Raw genomic sequence first — 22587 nt, 5'->3', positions numbered from 1 at the left:
GTAAACTTTTACCTATTTTTTCAAACTTTTAAATTTCACTATAACCAACACTTATTTCTATATTCATATTGTGCTTGAGTTTTCTAAATAGTAATTTTCACTACCTGATATTATATATTTGTTTCTCTCTTCCCACACCAGAATAAGGACTTATTTTTGTTCGCTATTATGTGTCATAACTCGAACACTGTCTGAAACAAATTAGGTGCTCAATAACTACAGATTGAATTGTGGTTCTCTATTCTCTATGCTTTGCCCATTAAATTCATTCCTCAAAAAACAAAATCTGAAGCCAAATTCTTAAATTATCACACGATGCCTTGAATCTTTGTGGGTTTTTTTCCTATCTGTTCTGATAAACTTGGCAGGATCAAACAGGACAAAGGACTTTTTGCTTTTCTCTTGAGATAAGAGACTTTTAAGCAATTGGTTTTAAGATGTCTCTCCCTTAGTCTTATGTTTATTCTTTAGCTTTACATTAAAAGGGCCTCTACCATAATTAGGGATAGGGTGGAGGTAGGGGGTGAAAGGACATAATACAACCCTCCCCCTTATTTAAAAAAGATCCCTGACCATATCTCCAATTTATACTCAAAGTGGGATGAGTATAGGAATGAGAATAGATACAGCCTCTATACACTGACTGATATACTACTGGATTTCACTAATCCCAGTGTCACCCATTATCCTGCCTTCCTCCTTACCTTGAACCAAACTCCTCACATCTCAACTGTATCTGCCTATAATTTTCAGAAACTCTAAATGATCCAAATGAAAAACTTTTTAAAAGACTACAGCTGAAAGCACAATTCCATCTTTTATGTTGAAAGTAACATATAAATTACACATTTGCCAGGATATCTAGTGACAGAAATTGCCTACTTCTTAAAGGATTAAACCATTAAAAAGAAAACAATCTGACGTGGCACCAGAATATATTGGTGATTTTTTTATAAGTTAGTAAAAATTAAGATGATGAAAAGTTTTTACTCTCTCAAAGAAAAAATACTTTGCAAAAATATTTTGATTGTGTGAAGCAGTAACACAACACCAATAAGCAACTCTGTACAAAATAATTTATTACAGCATAATATAGGTTGACATTATTTTACAGTAAGTGTTTTTCTCTCAATAATTATGAATCTAAAATAGTTTAGAGTGAAAGAAAATCATATTAATTAGAACTATTTCTCTAAATAAAATCTCCCTTTTAAATTTATATTTGCCTTAAAGGGAAGTATCCATATTACAGACATATTTACAGTTCTGCAAGAAATATATTGAGTGATTCCACTACTGTTTTCTATACAAGAATGAAATAGCTATCCTCCGCAAAAAATTGCCTGACAATACTGTTTTAATAATTAAACTAACAGGAGATTAAATTCTATGATATAAAAAAATATTTAGTAGTCTATGTATGACTATAAGAGTAAAGATGCTTCATTATAATTTGTATTCTGCTCTATTATGCTTCCTTGAAACAAATGCCACTCAGATATAAACTATTTATTAACACACGAAGCAATTTAGCCAAGAAAGCATAATTCTTGCTTATGGGTCTTTAAGACTGATCTAGAGCTACACAATAAATTTACCAGTGAATTTCAGTGATTAAGAGGCAAACCAATCCCCACATTCTGAATCAAAAGAAATTTTCATTTTCATGTATATTAAAAAAGAAATAATAAATCAGGAAAAAATTAAGGTAGAAAAAAAGGGCAAACTGAAGTAAATTTTAAACTAAACCTCAATATCTGACAAAAGTAGTTCCTTTTAACATACATATAGTTACCACTTTAAAACTGATGTGCTTTAATTAAAAAGCAAAAAAACAATAATAAGACAAGTCGATAAGGGATCAAACCATATATTCTAAAACCAGGATCTAAAAAAAAAATAAGAGTGAGACTGTATTCAACATAGTTTAACATGAAATTATCATATTTATGATAAAGAAGTGACAGCACCATCATAATGCTGATAATTCTAAAGTTTAGGAAAACTGTACAAGTATAAACAGGTCATTTTAACAGATGCTTATGTATACTGGCAGAGTCAGATAAAAAATAAAATAAGCTTACACAATACTCCATTGAAAAAACTATCCAATTATTTCATTTCATATCTATATTAAAATACACCCTGAAAAGAAACCCTGATCTGAAGTCAGCTTTGAATCTATAGGAGCCAATTTTCTATGGGATTTCAAATTTCATTTGCCAAGACATCATAGTTGGCCATATGGTTTAGTGCCGCACTATGACTGCTGACCTCATTCACAGCAGGCAGGAAAGCAGACGTGAAAGGGACCAGGTTATGACAGGCCATCCTGTATTCTTCATACTGGGAATTACAGTTCCCAAAGCTGCCATCAAGCAGTGCCTCAGAAACCTTTATTAAAATCTATTGAAACAAAGGAAAATAAAAAATTACATTTGGTTAATAATCACTTAAATCAAAAGGTGCAATCTGTTCATTAACCAAGAGAAGGCCAACATGTCCTAGTCTAAAATAACTTCTTGCTGTCTATCCTAAGTAATCATCTCAGAAAAGGAACATTTTAAAAATCAATTCTGCAAAGCCTTAAAAAAGCAGTAAAATTCTAATACTTGAAAAAGTGAATCCCTGAAACTGTGATCATTAAAATAAAAGTGTTCTTTATTAATAACAATAGCTCCCACATACTAAGTGATTACTATGTGCCAGGCAGGTAGTAAGCACTTCAGTTTATTACTTCAGTAAACCCTTATACCAACTCTATGATGTAGCATTTTCATTCTCATCTTTGCCGGGAGCCAAAATTAACAGTAATTAATATAAATGCGAGAAGTCCAGTCAGAAGGCTGAATGGGGCTTTCTGATATTCGCAGGGCTGAATATCTGCATTTTATTACCTACTGCTGATGACTCAATGGCCTAAAGCAAACTCCCCCAACCTGATAATCTTACTGTTTACCAAACATCACCTTTGATATGTCTGTTTGCATTCCTAAAAGGCAATTGTGTATTCTAGTAAATAAAAGCAAATGGGAACAGAGACTCAGTGGAACTTGGTCCCTTTTACCAAGCTCACAACTGGCTTCCCCCATAATTTCCAAATTTATATTTCTTGTCTTGTGTATTAATTTGCGCGTCAGCCCTTTCTCCAAGTCTTTGAACCCCAGGCCACGCGGGCCGTGGCTTCACACATCTTATACATGAGGAAAAGGAAGCTAAGAGATGTAACTTGCCTAATGTGATATAGCTCTTAATTAGAACTGGGATTCAAATCAAGGCATAAGTCAGAAGGCCCACTCAAGAATTATGTTGTAAAGGCATGTTTTGTTAGATCACTCAGTATCCAGTTATGGGAGGTATTGATCATTCTCTGTTAACCATGACTGCCTTGTGTTGGTTAAAGAAAGGACATTCTGACAGGCTGAGAGCTGTGTGCCCCTGGGCCCTGGGAATCAACCTTGGAACCATTCTCATTCAAGAACTGCCTGTGGCTGAAACTGGTTTGGCTCAGTGGATAGAGCGTCAGCCTGCGGACTCAAGGGTCCCAGGTTCGATTCCGGTCAAGGGCATGTACCTTGGTTGCGGGCACATGCCCAGTAGGGGGTGTGCAAGAGGCAGCTGATCGATGTTTCTCTCTCATCGATGTTTCTAACTCTCTATCCCTCTCTCTTCCTCTCTGTAAAAAATCAATAAAATATATTTAAAAAAAAAAAAAAAAGAAAGAACTGCCTATGGAAAGATTAACCACCTTGTTGCCCACACAATGGAGTCCCACCCCAGACTCCTACTTCCCCATGCCTGTAATCCTTACTTCCCCAAGTAATCCTTGTCCTACCCTATATAAGCAGCTTATGGGGGGCTGCAGAGCAGATTTTTGTGGATGACCTGATGCTCTCCCATATTGCCGGCAGTATTGGAATAAATGCTCATATATGATTTTTTTTAAAAAAATGAGGGGAAATGAGTGTGAAAAATCTTACCTTTACATTTTTATCTTTTATAGTTTCATCCAGTCTAGTGGCAATGGCAATTGCTTTCTCTTGCCTTGATTTGTCCAGAAAATACATCATTTTAGCACCTGAAATACCAAGACATTTCAAAATGAGTAAACTTCTATGGCTAACGTTTGATTTGATTTACATTTAACCAGTGGCTTAAAATATGGTCCCAAGTATTTAATTAGCAGTGGGCTGGAACTGGCTCCCACCAACTCTCAGGAGGCAATTATGACATCGCTTCCCACTTCCCATTCATTGACATTCCACTCATAGTTGGGTACAAAGAGATGGTTGTTAAACATTTACCAGGAGAACAGATTTAATACCCCCCAAAAAAATGGTCCAACTCAAAATATAAACACAGGCTACCCTGTGGCATCAATCAATCATTTTTAAAAGAATTATATCCTCAGATAAAATATCTAAGAAACAAATTATTATCAGAGGACTGTGGTTGAGGGACAATAGGAAAATGTTTCCATATTCACAAAGAAAATAATTTTTAAAGCTTTTAAAAAATAAAACCCAGTTTATATTTCTCTAATAAATTACATAGTCCATATTCTATGTTCATTTTACTATTGGATTATTTAAAATATATATTTTTTATTGATTTCAGAGAGGAAGGGAGAGGGAGAGAGATTTAGAAACATCAATGATGAGAGAGAATCACTGATTGGCTGCCTCCTGCTCACCCCCTACTGGGGATCGAGCCTGCAACCTGAGCATGTGCCCTTAACCAGAATCGAACCAGAGACCCTTTGGTCTGCAGGCTGACCCTCTACACTGAATCAAACCAGCTAGGGCTACTACTGGATTTTGTTTACTAATTTATATTGTTAACTGTTAATGTATAAGAGCTCCAAGTATATTATTAGCTTTTTATCAGTTATATATCTGTGAATATTTTTTGGTCTTTTGAATTTACGGTGTTTTTATTTTTATATGGCAAAAATTATCTTCTCTTTAGAATTTCATATGATGTTTGGAAAGAAGCTTCCCATAGTTATAATAAAGAAATGTTTTCTTCTATTACCTTGTGTTTTTGAAGAGAAATTCTCATCTGCCCTTACTACCAAAAAGTGTAATTTCTCACATAAATTAACTTTTTTTCCATAGATATTAAAATCAAGAAGTTTCCCTTTGCAACAAAAAAAGCTTAGGTTAAAGTACTTAAATACAGTATATGGCTTAAATTAGGAGTTCATTATATATACTTCATTTTGTCACCAATTCCCTTTCCACAATTTTTTGTTCAGTTTGCATTTATGCCATCTTGTCATTTTATAAATTTATATAAATTGCCTAAATTCTCTCCTGTACTAAGGCAGAATATAAATAAATTCTCAAAATGCAAAATACATAAAGTAATAAAAATACAAGAAAAAAATCACAGATAATCACAATACCCAAAGGCAACCATTCATTAAAGCTTTAGCATACACTTTTCGTAGCCTTTATCTCATGTATATTTTTACATAGCTGAGATTATATTTTTTATTAATTCTGCATACATATTAAGACATATTTACCCTTGTTATAACTTTTTAGAATACACATCACTTTATACAATTTTTAAAAAAATAAATCTTTATTGTTCAGATTATTACCATTGTTTCTCCTTTTTCCCCCCCATAGCTCCCCTCCACCCGGTTCCCACTCCAACCTCTGCCCTTACCTCCCCCCCACTGTCCTCATCCATAGGTGTATGATTTTTGTCCAGTCTCTTCCCGTACCCTCCACAGACACTCCTTTCCCCCTGAGAATTATCAATCCATTCCCATTCTATGCCCCTAATTCTATTATATTCACTAGTTTATTCTGTTCATCAGATTTTTAATTCACTTGATTTTTAGATTCACTTGTTGATAGATACGTATTTGTTGTTCATAATTTTTATCTTTATCTTTTCCTTCTTCTTCCTCTTCTTAAAGAATACCATTCAGCATTTCATATAATACTGGTTTGGTGGTGATGAACTCCTTTAGCTTTTCCTTTCTGTGAAGCTCTTTATCTGACATTCAATTCTGAATGATAGTTTTGCTGGGTAGAGTAATTTTGGTTGTAGGTTCTTGCTATTCATCAATTTGAATATTTCTTGCCACTCTCATCTGGCCTGCATAGATTCTGTTGAGAAATCAGCTGATAATCGTATGGGTGCTTCCTTATAGGTAATTAACTGTTTTTCTCTTGCTGCTTGTAAGATTCTCTCTTTGTCTTTTGCCCTTGGCATTTTAATGATGATGTGTCTTGGTGTGGTCCTCTTTGGATTCCTTTTGTTTGGGGTTCTGTGCGCTTCCTGGACTTGTAAGTCTATTTCTTTCACTAGGTGGGGGAAGTTTTCGGTCATTATTTCTTCAAATAGGTTTTCAGTATCTTGCTCTCTCTCTTCTTCTGGCACCCCCATAATTCTGATGTTGGTACGCTTGAAGTTGTCCCAGAGGCTTCTTACACTATCTTCAACTTTCTGGATTTTCTTCTCTTCTTGCTTTCCGGAGGAGTGTCCTTTGCCTCTTTGTATTCCAAATCTTTGGCTTGATTCTTGCGTTCCTCTAGTCTGCTGTTGGGTCTCTGTATAATATTTTTATTTTAGTCAGTGTATGTTTTAATTTCTAGTTGGTCCTTTTTCATATCCTCGAGGGTCTCGTTAAATTTATCAGCCTTTTCTAGGAAATTCTTGAAAAACGTTATAACCGTGGTTTTGAACTCTATATCCAGTCGTCTGTTCTCCTCCATTTCTTTTGTTTGTGATCTGTTTTCTTGTCCCCTCATTTTTGCTGCTTCCCTGAGTTGGTAGAGTGGCTTTGTGTACTAGGTGTCCTATATGGTTCAATGGGTCAGCCTCCCAGTTACCTGAGGTGGACACTCTTGGTGCACCCCTTTGTGGTCTGTGTGTACAGCCTTGTTGTAGTTAAGTCTTGATTGTTGTTGGTATCACTGGGAGGAATTGACCTCCAGGCCAATTGGCTGTGAGGACCCGCTGTGTCTCAGCTATTCAGCGCTTGTGCCCTTTCCTCTTTCCTTCTAGTTGTAGAACTTCCACTCAGCCAGCTTTCCCGTGGTTCTGGGTGATAGACGTTTTGTCTTTTAGTTGTAGTTTTGAAATTGTTGTGCGAGGCGGCAGTTTAGGTGTTTTACCTTTGCTGCCATCTTGGTTTTCCCACTTTATACAATTACCTGCTATTCTATCCTACAAACCTGATACATCTCCCTATTACTGGACATACATTAATCTGTTTCCATTATTTTCCCCATACTTGCACACATTTCAGTTAACATCTTTGCACTTAAAACTCCTTCTTTGCTTTGGAATAATTATTTAAAATTATTCACAAAAGTATGACTACAGCAAAAGATACAGGTAATGTGAAGTTCTTGATAAGAATGATTAAGTTGATTTCTTAAATGGCTGCGGCAATTTACACTGTAGCAGCAAACTATAAGAGTGCTTGTTAACTACATCTTTACTAAACTTTAATCTTTTCCAAACACATAAAAAATTTAATAATTTGAAAGATCCAAAATGCTATTGTGTTTATTTTTGTTTGTTGTTTCTCATTAAATCTTTATTGTTCAAAGTATTACATAGGTCCTCCCTTTTCCCCCATTAACCTCTTCCAGCTTGCTCCCATCCCCACTCACCACCAAGGCCCTCATCACCCCATTGTCCACGGGTTGTGCATATATCCATACAAGTTCATTGGTTGATCTCTTCCCACCCACCTTCCCCTGCCTTCCCTCTGAGGTTCAATAGTCTGTTCGTGTTTTTATGTCTCAGAGTCTATTTTTGATCATCAGTTTATTTTGTTCATTAGATGCCACATGAGTGAGATCATAGGATACTTATCTTCCTCTAACAGGCTTATTTCACTCAACATATTCTCCAGGTCCATCCACGCTGTAGCAAATGGTAAGAGGTTTTTCTTTTTATTGCTGCGTAGTATTCCGTTGTGTAAATGTAGCAGTTTCTTTTATCCACTCATCTGCTGATGGGCACTTAGGCTGTTTCTAAATCTTAACTATTGTAAATTGTGCTGCTATGAACATAGGGGTGCATATATTCTTTCTGATGAGTGTTTCAGGTTTCTTAGGATATGTTCCTAAATGTGGGATCACTGGGAGTTCCATTTCTGAGGAAACTCCATACTGTTTTCCACAGTGGCTGCACCAGTCTGCATTCCCACCAACAATGTACTAGAGTTCCCTTTTCTCCACAACCTCGCCAGCACTTGTCATTTGTTGATGGTAGCCATTCTGACAAGTGTGAGGTGATACCTCATTGTCATTTTGATTTGCATCTCTCAGATAATTAGTGATTTTGAACATTTTTCTCATATGTCTCTTGACTTTCTGTATGTCCACTTTGGAGAAGTGTCTATTTATGTCCTTTGCCCATTTTTTGATTGGACTGTTTATCTTCCATTTAAGTTGTATGAGTTCCCTATATATCTTGGATATTAACCTCTTATCAGATATATCATTAGCAAGTATGTTCTTCCATGTAGTGGGCTCTCTTGCCATTTTGTTGGTTTCATTTTCATGTAGTCCCATTTATTTATTTTCTCCATAGTTTCCATTGTCCTAGGACAGTGGTCGGCAAATTCATTAGTCAACAGAGCCAAATATTAACAGTATGACGACTGAAATTTCTTTTGAGAGACAAATTTTTTAAACTTAAACTTCTTCTAATGCCACTTCTTCAAAATAGACTCGCCCAGGCCGTGGTATTTTGTGGAAGAGCCACACTCAAGGGGCCAAAGAGCCGCATGTGGCTCGCGAGCCGCAGTTTGCCGACCACGGTCCTAGGAGATGTATCGGTAAACATACTGCTACAAGCAATGTCTGAGATTTTGGTGCCTATGGTTTCTTCTAGGACTTTTATGGTTTCACATCTTACATTTAAGTCTTTTATCCATTTTGAGTTTATTCTTATATATGGTGTACCGTATTTTCCGGCGTATAAGACGACTGGGCGTATAAGACGACCCCCAACTTTTCCAGTTAAAATATAGAGTTTGGGATATACTCGCCGTATAAGACTACCCCTCTTCCGACGCACACCAAATAAAAATTAAAAAAACATCAGATTTGATTTCAATATGGTAATTTTAATTCAAATGCTTATGACATGCAGGTACTTAGCAGGAAAACTGTCACTTATAAACATAAGGCTGTTTGTCATCAAACATGTAAACATAAAACAGTGCAAGTGGATTAAACTTTTCCTAATTCACTCTAAAGCTGAAAGGAAGGATAAGACAATAAACCCATGGGAGCTGCCATGCTGTTTGTTTTCTAAGCTGTCAACCAAACTGGAACTGATGATGATAGGAGGAAGATAACAAACAATAGAGAGAGAGCAAGTGCCGGGCAAGTCCCTGGTGAGTTAGCAATGTCCATCATAACTGCAAGCTACGGTATTTTTACAGTTTTTGCTGGCGTGACAGTTTCCCTTTAAAAGCCTTCAAAATCCTCCTGTTCGTCATCTGATATCATAAGTACATCGATGACATCTTGTGATACATTTGTAAGGCAGTCATCCTATGGATCGAATTCCGTATCAGATGGTGTGGTCTCAGCTTCGGCTTCCTCTTCATCTTGCCACAAGTAGTCGTCCTCCATACCATCTAATGAATTTGATATGCCACACTTCTTGAAAGACTTGATTACTGTTTCTGCATCAATATCATTCCAGGCTTTTATAACAAACTTGCACAAAACATCCAACTGTGGAGCACGCATGTTTCCCCCTTTTGTGAATGACTTTTCGTGGCTAACCATTTATTCATTCCACTGTTCTCGAATGCGATCTTTAGATGTGTTTTTCTGGGCACAGCGCCACTCTATCTCTTTTTTTCATACCCTGGGCATCCTGGATGCCTGCAGCTTGCTCTGCCCTTCACTTACACCTTCCCGGTGAGGCGCCCCCTCACCTTGTCATCGGGACCGTGTTAAGTCACTTCTTTCCACGAATCCTGGTGAGTGGATTTTCTTCTACCGTACTTGTACAGTGCCACCCTTGCTGCTTTCATACAGTCGCTGCATACGGTGGTGGTGGGGGGGGGAGCTCAAAAATGGCCGCGGCCGTATCCCCGCTGTATGTGGCGAGCACCCGGCCGCACTCCATTCATTTCAATGGAGCCGGACGGAGACCGTATGCGGCACAAAAAGGAGCCGACTGGAGACACTTGTGGTCTCCGTCCGGCTCCATTGAAATGAATGGAGTGCGGCTGTTTTTGAGCTCCCCCCACCATATGCGGCGACCGCAGATTCCGCAGATTCTCCAGTCCGGCTCGGAAGTTTCAGCACCTGCCCTATAAGATGACACCCGGCGTATAAGACGACCCCCGACTTTTGAGAAGATTTTCCTGGGTTAAAAAGTCGTCTTATACACTGGAAAATACAGTAAGTTGGTAATCTAGTTTCATTTTTTTGTAAGTACCCGTCCAATTTTCCCAACACCATTCTATTGAAGAGACTGCCTCTGCTCCAATGTATGATTTTGCCTCCTTTGCCAAATACTAATTGAGCATAGAGGCTTGGGTCAATTTCTGGGTTCTGTTTTGTTTCATTGATCTATATGCCTGTTCTTGTGCCGATACCAGGCTGTTTTGACCACAGTGCCTTTATAGTATAACTTGATATCTGGTATTGTGATTCCTCCAACTTTGTTCTTCTTTCTTAAGATTGCTGCGGCTATTTGGGGTCATTTTTTGTACCATATAAATTTTTAGAGTGTTTGTTTTAGGTCTGTGAAATATGCTGTTGGTATTTTAATAGGATTGCATTGAATCTATAGATTGCTTTGGGTAATACAGACATTTTAATGATGTCAATTCTACCAACCCATAAACAGGGTATATTCTTCCACATGTTTATATCTTCCTCTATCTCTTTTTTCAACATCCTGTAGTTTTCAGAGTACAGGTCTTTTACCTCCTTGGCTAAGTTTATTCCTAAGTATCTTAATTTTTTTGTTGCAATGGTAAATGGGATTTTTTTTTTTGTTTGTTTCTCTTTCTGAGAGTTCACTATTGGTATATAAAACTGTTATGGATTTTGGGTATTAATTTTGTATCCTGCTAAGTTGCCAAATTCATTTATTAAATCTAATCGTTTTTTGATGGAGTCTTTAGAGTTTTCTATGTACAGTATCATGTCGTCTGCGAATAATGAGAGTTTTACTTCCTCCTTTCCAATTTGGCTGCTTTATTTCTTCTTCTTATCTGATCGCTATGGCCAGGACTTCCAGAACTATGTTGAACAAGAGTGGTCCAAGAGGGCATCCCTGATGTTTATCTCTGATAATTAGTGAAGTTAAACATCTTTCCAACCTTTTTTTAAAAAATCACATTCTAACTTTTTTCCATAAACATTTTAACCCTGGGATTTAAATACCAACCTGAAAGTAAATGCTGAAGAGAGGTAGCATTATGTTTGAGAAAATCCTCATTAAAACTTTCCAAATCCTTGTTGAAAAATAGCTTCTGCATTTCTTGAGATAGAACTTTGCTCACAATGTCTGGAAGATTACTATGGTTAGACACTATAAAAACAAATATTTGAAAATTTTAAAAATTTAAGTCTGTTCCTTGAAACAAAATCAGTTGAAATACATTTATTAAGCTCGATATATTTTACAAAGTAAAAATATTATTGCTCCTTTGGAATATAAATACATTCTAGCTTAAAAATGCACTAATTTATTTTTAAAAATGCACTAATTTCTAGCATTATCTTTGCTAGCATGTTCAATTTATAAACTTACCTTCCTTTAAATGCTTTATGTAAACATTATCTTTTTTTTTTACTTTACAATTTTTAAATCTCTTTTAATGTGCAGGTTAATGAAAGACAGCTAAATTGTCAAATTTGCTTTTATATAAATGTTATCTTGTTTATACTTACCAGAGTTAGAAAATTTAATTAAACATTCATGTAACCATGGATTATTACTGTCTATGGCAAAAGCTCGTTTGACAGACTGCAACATTAACAGAAACTTTCCTGTGTCAGAAAAAAAAAAAATAGGATCAATATTTATGAATGATACTTTATTCACTTTATTTTAGCCTCACTTAAAATGCAGAAACAAAATGTTAACTTTCCTATAATATTTATAAGCAAAATTCAAGGACAACTTTTATTTTCTAAAGAAAAGCATAAAATATCATGAAGAAATACTTTAGGTAAATAATTTGATTATTTAAACTATTCTTAAAATGGATTTGATTGTAATATTCTAATTTATTACCCAGTAAAGTTTTGAAGTAGCAAAAGAAAAAAGGATTTTTTTTGAAGGTTGAAATGGAACATTAAAAAACAAAAATAGATCTAACTGACAAGATTATACTGAATATGGCCACCAATATAATTAAGGGGGGGCTAGATGAAAAAAGGTTAAGGGATTAAGATATATCTACACACACACACACACACACACACACACACACACACACACACACACACAATGTATATACTAGAGGCCTGGTGCATGAAATCATGCACAGGTGGGGTCCCTCTGGGTTGCCTGCAGGGATCAGGCTGAAACCTGCATTCCAATGCCACCTGTATCTCCTACCTGCACCTCCTGCTCATCCCGGCCCCATTGTGCCTGCCGTGGGCTCGCGCCCAATCAGTCCCGATCGAGAGAGGCTTGTGCATGAGCCCTGCATCTGGCGCCCTCCCAAGGAGAGTGGCCTGTGGGATGGAGGCTGAAACTGGCTCTCCAACATCCCCGGATTGCGAGAGGGCACAGGCCAGGCTGAGGGACCCCACCAGTGCACAATCGGGCTGGGGAAGGACCGTGGGAGGGCTCCAGGATGTGTCTGACCCATCTCGCTCAGTCCTGATCGGCTGGACCCCAGCAGCAAGCTAACCTACCAGTCGGAGCATCTGCCGACTGGTGGTCAGTGTACATCATAGCGACTGATCAACTGGTAGCCTGTCTGCCCCCTGGTGGTCTGTGCACGTCATAGCGAGCAGTTGAGTAGCCTAAGCATATTATTAGCATATTAGCTTTGGTTGGTTGTTCGGTTGTTCTGCTGTTTGGTTTATTTGCATATTACCCTTTTATTATATAGGCTACTGTATGTACTAGAAGCCCGATGCACGAAGATTCGTGCAAGAATAGACCTTCTTTCTCCTGGCTGCCGGCATGCTGCAGGCTTGCTCAGGCAGCCTGTGCAGCGGCAGGGTGGCAAGCCCTGCGCACTCCGGCACTGCTTCCTCCTCGCCCTCCTTCTCTAGAGAGTTCCTCTGTGCAGCGCTGGTGCTCCTGGGAAGGCGCGGAGGGGAAGAGGTGGGGGGAACAAGGCAGGTGGGGAGGACTGGAGAGGTTGGGTACGCTAGTGCATTTCACTTTCCCATTGTGAAAGTGGGATGCAACTGGCCCCCTTCCTCATCTTCTTCCTCCTCTGCCCTCCACCTCCTGCCTGCCTACCCTCCCTCCACGCCCATCACCCCTCCCCTCTTGATTTGGCAACATAGGGAGGAGGGAGATCTGATAATTTGGGTTACTGTGTAGGTGGCCTCTTTCATCTATTCAAAACAAAGCTGAGCTGCCTGCTGCTGCCACCACGGCTGCCACCATCACCCCTTGGCTGGCCCGGGGCTCCTGGGCGCGCTAACTGTGCACCGAGCGAGCTCCTGTGCATGGCCGCGCCTGCGGGGCTGCTACAACACTAGGGTTTTGTTTACCAGAGCAGCAGGGCAGGGGTGGGAGTAGAGGGAGATGCCAGACACCAGGAGCTACGATCTCAGGCACCAGAGGGTTGCCTCTGAGGCCAGGGGCTGGGCCACAGGGAGGCTGCAAGGATGGTTGACAGGTGTGGAGCGCGGCAGGGAGGCCCTGAGGAGGCTCACTGCCCAGAGGCCTGAAGCCACCGCCATCTTTGTCAGGTTAATTTGCATACTCACTCCTGATTGGCTGTGGGCATCGTGAAGTGACAGTCAATTTACATGTTTCTCTTTTATTAGTATAGCTATATATGTACATGTACACACACACACACACACACAGCAGTATGGTGATAGCCAGAGAAAAAGGGAGGTGGAAGTGGGTAAAGGGGGGAAAAATGGAGATGGAAAAAGACTTGACTTTGGGGTGGCAAGCAGACCATGATGCAGTATGCAGATGAGTTGTACACTTGAAACCTGTATGGCTTTTTAACCAATGTCATCCCAATAAATTTAATTTAAAAATAAAAAGAAATGTAAAAGAATTAAAAGCTGAATTCAAACCCTTACCTTTTCTAAAATATATTTCAAATGCTAATAGATGAGTGTCAATGTTACCAGCAACAAGGTTCTTAAGAGGTGTGAGGAACTTGATAGCTTCTTCCAATGGATTTTCTATCTATTTTGAAGCAGAAAGGAAAATTATTATAGTTTAAAAACAGCTAAACAAGTCAAATTTGTCCCCAAATTTTATATTAATACATATCTGAAATAATTTCTACAGTGTGGGGTAAGAAGAAACTCTCCTCTAACCTCAAGGTTTTTCTGTTGGTCTAATAATCAAATAAACACGAGACAAATTAACAAGAGAAAACGCACAAATTTAATTACATACCATACATACATATGGGAACCCTGTATACATGAGACAGAGATCCCACATACATGAAAGGTTCAAAGACAGAAAGGGAAAATAAAGTATATATGACATTCTGAGTTAAGGACCACCTTGGATCTTCAGAAAGGAGGAAGGTAAGAAGAGCAGATGTTTAATAATTAGTAGTTTGCCCTGCCATATGGAGAGGCCAAAAAAGGTTATCTCTGATAATCTCTTACTATGGGAAAGGTTCCTAATTCGATTCTTCTAGGCAGTTAACAGAGGCAGAAGTTTCTCTTAAGCCTACAAGGTCTTGGCTGCCTTTAGGCACAGTTGGAGTGACTTGTTCTGAATCCCTACAACAGATCTTTTTATATAACCAACTGAAGGAGATATTACACCAAGTACTGACAGCCCCTTATACTACAAACATATAAAGTAAGGAGACAAATATAATTGTACCAAATAACAGAGAAAAAGTAATAACAGATTAAAAAGTAAAAACAAATGAAAGATTCACAGTAAATAAAACAGGAAAAATAAATTTCCCTAAATCTGGTCCCTAAATAATTAAATCCTAGAGATGAAGAACTAATTCTTTGTAGCTAACACAAACCTAGCAAGATATATGAAATGCTTCCATATTTAATAGGTAACTGTATTGCTGCTATAACAAATTAACAAAATTTAATGTCTTAAGACAACACAAATTTATTATCTTGCAGTTCTGTGGGTTAAAAGTTCAATATGGGTCTCTCTGGATTTAAAATCAAGTGTTAGCCAGACTGCATTCTCTTTCAGAGGCTCTAAGGGAGAACATGTTTTAATGTATTTTTCAGCTTCTCAAGGCTGCCTACATCCTTGGCTTATAGCTGCCTTCTTCCCATCCCTCCCATCACCTTCTAGGCCAGCAACAGGGGTGGAGTCCTTCTCACACTACTCCTACCTTCTTTCCTCTTCCACTTTTAAGGGCCTCTTGTGAATTTACATTAAGCCCACCTGGATAATCCAGGCTATTCTCCTATCTTAAGGCCAGCTAATTACAACCTTAAATTCCATTTGCCACCTTCATTCCCCTTTGCCATGTAATTTAACATATTCACAAGGTCCAGGGTTTAGAACACGGACACCTTTGGAGGGTCATAATTCTGCCTACCACAACTACAATTCTATGTATAATATGCATTAGCAAAATTCGCATATTATCCCTCAAAAATTATTTATGGCATATCATTTGAAATGTTACAAATGGCCCTAGCCGGTTTGGCTTAGTGGATAGAGCATTGGCCTGCAGACTGAAGGATCCCGTGTTTGATTCCGGTCAAGGGCACATGCCTGGGTTGTAGGCTGGTTCCCCAGTAGAGGGCATGCAGGAGGCAGCCAATCAATGGTTCTCTCTCATCATTGATGTTTCTATCTCTCTCTCTCCCTCTCCCTTTCACTCTGAAATCAATAAAAATATATTTTTTAAAAATGTTACAAATGGCTTCTGATTTATAAATTTAAATAAAACATGTTTATGGCCAGAACAGAATTAACATATAAATTTTACCAAATTAACATAGTAAATTCATCTCACCCTTTCTAATTTTTCAGGTATAAGCTCTTCTTTGAGACCACTGGCTTCTTCTTCTTCTTCATCCCTTTTTTTCTTTTGATTTTTTTGTTGACGTTCCCTTTCCGCATGCTTTCTCTCTTCTTCTAATTTAGCCTTTTTCTGAGCTCTTCTCTGCTTGCTAAGCATTTTCTTCAATTCTTTGGCTGACAGGTTTTCTATAAATATCCAAATGCATAAACAATCTGAGTCAATGTTTCGTTTTTCCTCATATTCTTATACAATACAAACTATTAGAATAGCTTTTTGGGGGAAAGGGGAAAAGGCAACTATACAAAAATTTTTAGAAAGTGTATTTTTTAAAATATATTTCTATTGATTTCAGAGAGGATGGGAGAGGGAGAGAGATCAAAATATCAATGATGAGAGAGAATCATTGATTGGCTGCCTCCTGTACACCCCACACTGGTGATTTGTGAGAGAGGGAATCGAACCACGACTTCCTGGTTTATAGGTCAAGGCTCAATCACTGAGCCATGCCAGCAGGGCTAGAAAGTGTATTCTTAATGACTAGCACTAAAAGACAACCAGTAAATGCTGCATTGACTAAAATTAACCAATTCTAGCCCAGTTCTGCCTCTTATACATGACTTTAGGCAAATCATCTCTTTCGGTATAATTTCAAACTGTGTAAAGGAGGGCTGATGATACCAACTATTCTCTTAAGAGTATTTCAAGGATAAGATAGTGTATATATAAGCACACTTATGATCTCTAGACACCACATAAATATCACAAATGAAAGATCAGAAACTTGCCTCTATGCTATTTTTCAAATATTCCTAGATATTAACATTTTAGTGAATAAAAGCTATATAGATATTCTCATTAGCATTATTAGATACTAGAAGTTGTAAGAATAATTATTTTTCCCTAAGGAGCTCAAAGCCTTTTCAGTTACAAATAAATAATAATAATAATAATGTTAAAGAGCCTAGCCAACAGACATTTATATTTTTCCTGAATTGACCTTACTGAAGATAAAAATAAAGATTCCAAGTCATTGCATTGGGGTGATTAAGAAGCATCAGCTACAAAACAGCATCCTGCTGCTTTTTCTAAGTCTTCCTCCAATTTTTTCACACACACACACACACACACACACACACACACACACACACCGTCTTCACACCCATTTGACAATGTACTTTTCTATGTATTGTTTATACTAATAACATTCTTAAATGTAGTGTTCTTTTCAAATTTTAAAAAATAGTTCTTTCTCAGTTACCTGAATTTATTTCTTGTTGTTTGCTTTCATTAGTTAAGGGATTATCATACAATTTCAAATATATTTCAATTGCTGATCTAGCAGCCTTGAAATAGAAGGCATGTCTTCTGAGCATATCTTCTAATCTCAGAAGATCAACATAGGCACGAAGAGTCATCTTTCTCATGCAGTATGTATGGAAGTCAAATTGATCATCGGTTATCTCAAGAAAATGCTTAAAAACAAAACCACAAATTATTTCTTACATTTTGTCAATAATGTCTACTTTTGAAAAGAAAACCATAAAAAGCCCCCCAAACATTTTTAACAGTCACAATTTCACTTATTTGCCCTCTCCAGTGTTTAACACTATGAAGGACAACAAGTTCTTGGCATATAACAAGTTTCTCTTTCTACAATTGACGATCATTCACTAGAAAATGATGATACTCAATTTCTATGTAATAAGTCAGATTTTTAAGTCTGGAAATTAGCATATACTGATATTTTACTTTTAATGAAACATTTCTCCTCAGTACTCTTCAAAAATCGGCATGGCAGAGTTAAACAGCTCTGACTGAAGACTATTTATTATAGATTCACACAAAACGTTTATATATCAGCCTGCTCTGCTCAACTATGAGCTCTTCAAGAGTAGGCCTTGTCATGTCTATCCCCACTGCCTGGCACAAGGCCCAACACAGCAGACACTCAATAAGCACAATATTGGCCAATTCAAGAGATCAGTTGCTGATCAGGTATGTGACCTCAATTATCTAGATCAGTGGTTCTCACCTTTCTAATGCCGCGACCCACAGGTTGAGAACCACTAGCAGGGTCGCCTAAGACCATCGGAAAACACAGATATTTACATGACGATTCATTAACAGTAGCAAAATTACAGTTATGAAGTAGCAACGAAAATAATTTTATGGTTGGGGGTCACCACAACATGAGGAACTGTATTAAAGGGTCGCGGCATTAGAAAGGTGAGAACCACTGATCTAGATCCTCTATTACTTAAGTTAGAAATAACATCTATATTGCCAATTTCATAAGGTTGTTAAAGATCAAATAAGAGAAGATTTTAAAGTTCATTCTAAACTGTGAACTGCTATACAAACAGAGCATTATGGTTTTCTCTCGCTCAATAAGCTACCATTAATTTACCTACATTTTAGCCAAGGTTCTTAGTCTGGAGCCTATGTATAAACCGAATAATGTTTTCCTAAGGAGAGAGCTTGAGGCTTTCATCTAATTTCAAAGGGTCCATGGCTCCCCAAAAGTTTAAGCACCAATCCCTTACATAGAAAGGAGAAGATTAACTCCCTAGAAACAATTTATACTTTTATTTTCTTCCCTACATGCATCTCTACCTGCTTTTTTTTTTCCTTCTCTCCTACTTTAGCTTCTCCAAAAACAGAAAAAAGAATGATTCAACACACCAATACAGAGTAAGCTCTTCCACCCTTCATCTTCACTCTATCCTGGGGCCTAGTAATTCACCATGCAGAGGACACATTAATGTCCATATCATTTGATAATTTTAGTTGTCTTGGTAATTAGAAACACACCATACAGAGAATTACATTAAGTGCCTGAGATTTTAAAAGAAGAATTTTAAGATAAGAAGTACACAATGTGGAAAATGTACACAATAGAAAAAATGAACATATTAGTTTTATTTAGTACTTCAAGAATCATGCTTTAATGATGTCATTATATTTGAAAATTGCATTCCTCCCATCAATAACACAAACCAATTCATAAATAGCAAGCTTGTTTTTTTAAAAAAAGAATTATATATTTCATAAAGTTGTTCTTGGTCTTCCTTGATGTCAATCAAGTTATGTCTAGCACAGTAAGAATATCTTAAAATTCAATAAAACTGAATAAGGAAAATGACAGTGCCAAAATTCATGGAGATGAAAACTTTAAAAGGTTATAGGACCTTTTTTAGGCTGAGAAACAGCACATTTCAAGAGATATTCCTAGCAGCATTAGTAAACATCGATTTTTTAAGTCAAGTCTCAGAAGGAACCACAAACATTTAAAGCCTCCTCTTGTATCAGTAACAGCCCACAGGCTGCCTCTCTCCAGTTAATGTCTTCCATAAATAGGGTAACCAACTTATCCACTTTGCCTGAGGCTTTCAATTTTTCCACTGAAAACCTTATGTCTCAGGAACTTGCTGAAGTCCTCCAAACTTGGATGTTGATCACTCTATAATAAATAAACTAATGGTGGTAGACCAGATATGACTAAATTAAATTAGAAAACATAGGTACTACAAAATAATTTTGCTTTTGGAAGAAATGATGTTTGGAGAATCCTACTTAAAAACAACTAAACAATCTTAGGTTGATTTTCTATTTTTTAACTCTTTATTTGGAATAATTATAGATACAGAGGAAGTTGCAAGGTAGTATGGAGATGTTCTGTACACTCTTCCCTCAGTTTCCCCCAGAAGGCTACATCCTACATAACCATAATATAATATCAAAACCAAACGACTGACATTGGTACAACTTGTGTGTATAGTTCTTTAGATTCGAGTAACTAATACCACAATCAATATACAAAACTGTCTAAATACCACAAATATCTCCCTTGTACCACATCTTGGAGTGACTTTCAGATCTCCAAATTTATAAAACATAAAAATATACTAGATAACACAAACAGATAAAGTTAGTTTTCCTGAACTTTGACCAAATATGAACATGATAAGATCACTTAGCTCACCATAGACTCTAGGTACCCAAATTTTAACATACTGTTTATGCCCTTAACTCAATGTTCCCCTCATCATAAACACTAGTTCTTTCTCTTTGATAGGAAGTAGTAACGCAGGAATTGCTTAAATTCCAAAGTTAGGCTTGAATCAAAGTAAGACAAGTCAGCAAAGAAGTAAGAAATACTCTTCAGAGCTTATAGTGTGGTTTTCATTAGGCATTCGCTATAAGGCCCTTGCTTCTGACCCAGATTCATCTACCCATTCTTTCTCAGAGTTACTGGAGTAGACTAATAAGAACTCACACACAGAAATATAACAAAAACCTCTGGAGTTAAAATATAGTAATAACTAGACCAAAGAGGATAATAAGCAACACTATTTTCTTTATAGAGAGAGAATCTGCCATTATAAAGCATGTGTCAATTTGAAAAAGATTAAGATGCACTAGAAGATAAAGTTATGAACTTCCTATAGTTCTGAGCTATCAGAAATCCTACATCTTATCAAAAAGTTTTAGAAATATGTATTGTTGCTTTGTTTCAGATACAAATCAGTACACTAAAATAAAAAGAAATCAATCATCTGAAAAATGGGAAAAGAAAATTCAATTTTTTAAAATTGATTTCAGAGAAGAGAGAGGGAGAGAGAGAGAGAGAAACATCAATGATGAGAGATAATCATTGATCGGTTGCCTCCTTCGCATCCCATACTGGGGATCAAGCCTGCAAACCAGGCATGTACCCTGACCATGATCAAACCGTGATCACCTGATTCTTAGGTTGACACTCAACCACTGAGCCACACCGGCCAGGCGAAAATTCAACTCTTGAAAGATAAAATAGTTTAAAATTTTATTCTGAGCACAAGTTTATACTCAATATCTTAAAGACAGTTGTTTTGCTTTGCTTTGAATAAAACTCAAGTTCTAAACATCATATTGAGTTAGACTCTCTCTATATAACCTGTATATATAATCCTAAAATCCTATAAGGGGGGACAAGATAAAGACAGAAAAAGTACTACACTGGGCCATTCTAGAAGTCTAACATTTCAAATCCAGTTAGTAAGAGCTCACAGCAATATGTGTCCCAACTGAAACTGCCTCAATGAAAAAATGCTGGAAGGAGTTCTAAAAGGCACAAGACTTAGCCCTTATTTGAACTTATCTCTCTATTCACTGACATTTTATTTAGAAAGTAAACTACAAAGTTTTATTTTTGAAAGGTGCTCATTTCTTTACTAAAGTATTTTAAACTCAGGAACAAAAGTAACTCATGCAGATACCTATCATAATAAATCTTTTAATTCAGTAATTACTCCTAAATCCTTACAATTATATCATTAAGAATTTTCTAGATTACATTAATTATATTAGAAATTAATTTTAGAGTCAGTCAACAAATTTTAATCACCCTATTTGTATTAGGCATTCATATATACCCACTAGATGAATTACGTCTTACTTTCAGTATGAATTCACTATGAAAAGACTAACTTACAAGTAACATAAGAATAGGCTCTTGTTTATTTGCTTCTAGTTTCTTCTACTCTAAAGCACCAAAGGCAAATCCTAAATACAACAGAGATTCTAGCAATAATAATTATGTACAATGACCAGAGGGTTATGATTTTTGCTCCATTTTAATCTCAACCAATGATTTCCTATACTTTTTTTCCCTTCAAAAATGCTTTGTCAAATCACGTTTTTTGAACTAGAAGTACAGCTGGTTCTTGAACATAGGTTTTTATAGTTTTTAAAAATCTGTGTATAAAGAATACCTGGGCAGTTCAAACCCATGTTGTTCAAAGGTCAACTCTATTTTTGAACCATGGTTTGAAATCCACATATGCAAAGGACAGACAGTAGTTATAGGATGATTTTCAACTGCAAAGGGGTTAACGGCCCAAGGGCCCTCAATGTTCAAGGGTCAACTGTACTTAATCTCTGACATTACAGAATTTCACTTCATGTTACTCAGCCAAAATTACTAAAAATTCAAGGTAAAATATCTAAATAAAATTCAGTAATGAAATCATAGTCTAACAACCTTCAAAAATATTAAAAAGCAATTAGTAATATAGCTATTAATGTTAGGAGGAACGGAAATGAAGCTGGAAGGTTCACAATTATAATGATCCTCAGGATATTCAAATTTCATTTTCACAGAAAATCTAATAATTTCCAGTTATGGCCCTGCTGGAATTACTGATCCATAAATAAACAATCTGTCTCTCACCAAGAATGTCTTGGTTAATGAAAAATGGATCTTTCCTAATTACAAACAATGTTTTAAAGTGACAGTCATCAAGCTAGTGATCTACGTTTGTATCACAGAAGAGCCTGATTTACACAATGCTTGGATATTTCCTGAATAGTTCACTTATCATCCAAGGGCTTTATATTTTCAAGGAGATGAAAATACTTCCCAGAGGTATAACTATCAAGCTCAGACTTAAAAAGAAAACAAAGCA

The 22587-nt window shown here is 36.8% G+C and overlaps 1 protein-coding gene across 4 annotated transcripts in view; it reads right to left on the bottom strand.

Moving 5' to 3' along the window:
• Positions 1-527: 527 nt before the first annotated feature.
• Positions 528-22587, bottom strand: part of NAA16 (N-alpha-acetyltransferase 16, NatA auxiliary subunit) — an 85475-nt gene continuing 63415 nt past the window's right edge. For all 4 annotated transcript variants that reach the window (XM_079778857.1, XM_079778858.1, XM_079778859.1 and 1 more), the window contains 7 exons: positions 17400-17613; positions 16133-16326; positions 14247-14355; positions 11907-12005; positions 11401-11544; positions 3981-4078; positions 528-2406 (listed from right to left, as the gene is read on the bottom strand). In XM_079778857.1, coding sequence (XP_079634983.1) covers positions 2209-2406; positions 3981-4078; positions 11401-11544; positions 11907-12005; positions 14247-14355; positions 16133-16326; positions 17400-17613 — 1056 coding nt within the window. In that variant the 3' untranslated portion in view covers positions 528-2208. The remainder of the gene's footprint in view (positions 2407-3980; positions 4079-11400; positions 11545-11906; positions 12006-14246; positions 14356-16132; positions 16327-17399; positions 17614-22587) is intronic.

This window comes from Cnephaeus nilssonii (assembly GCF_951640355.1).
Source record: "Cnephaeus nilssonii genome assembly, chromosome: 8".
Lineage (NCBI taxonomy): Eukaryota > Metazoa > Chordata > Mammalia > Chiroptera > Vespertilionidae > Cnephaeus > Cnephaeus nilssonii.
This window is presented reverse-complemented; position numbering and strand designations above follow the sequence as displayed.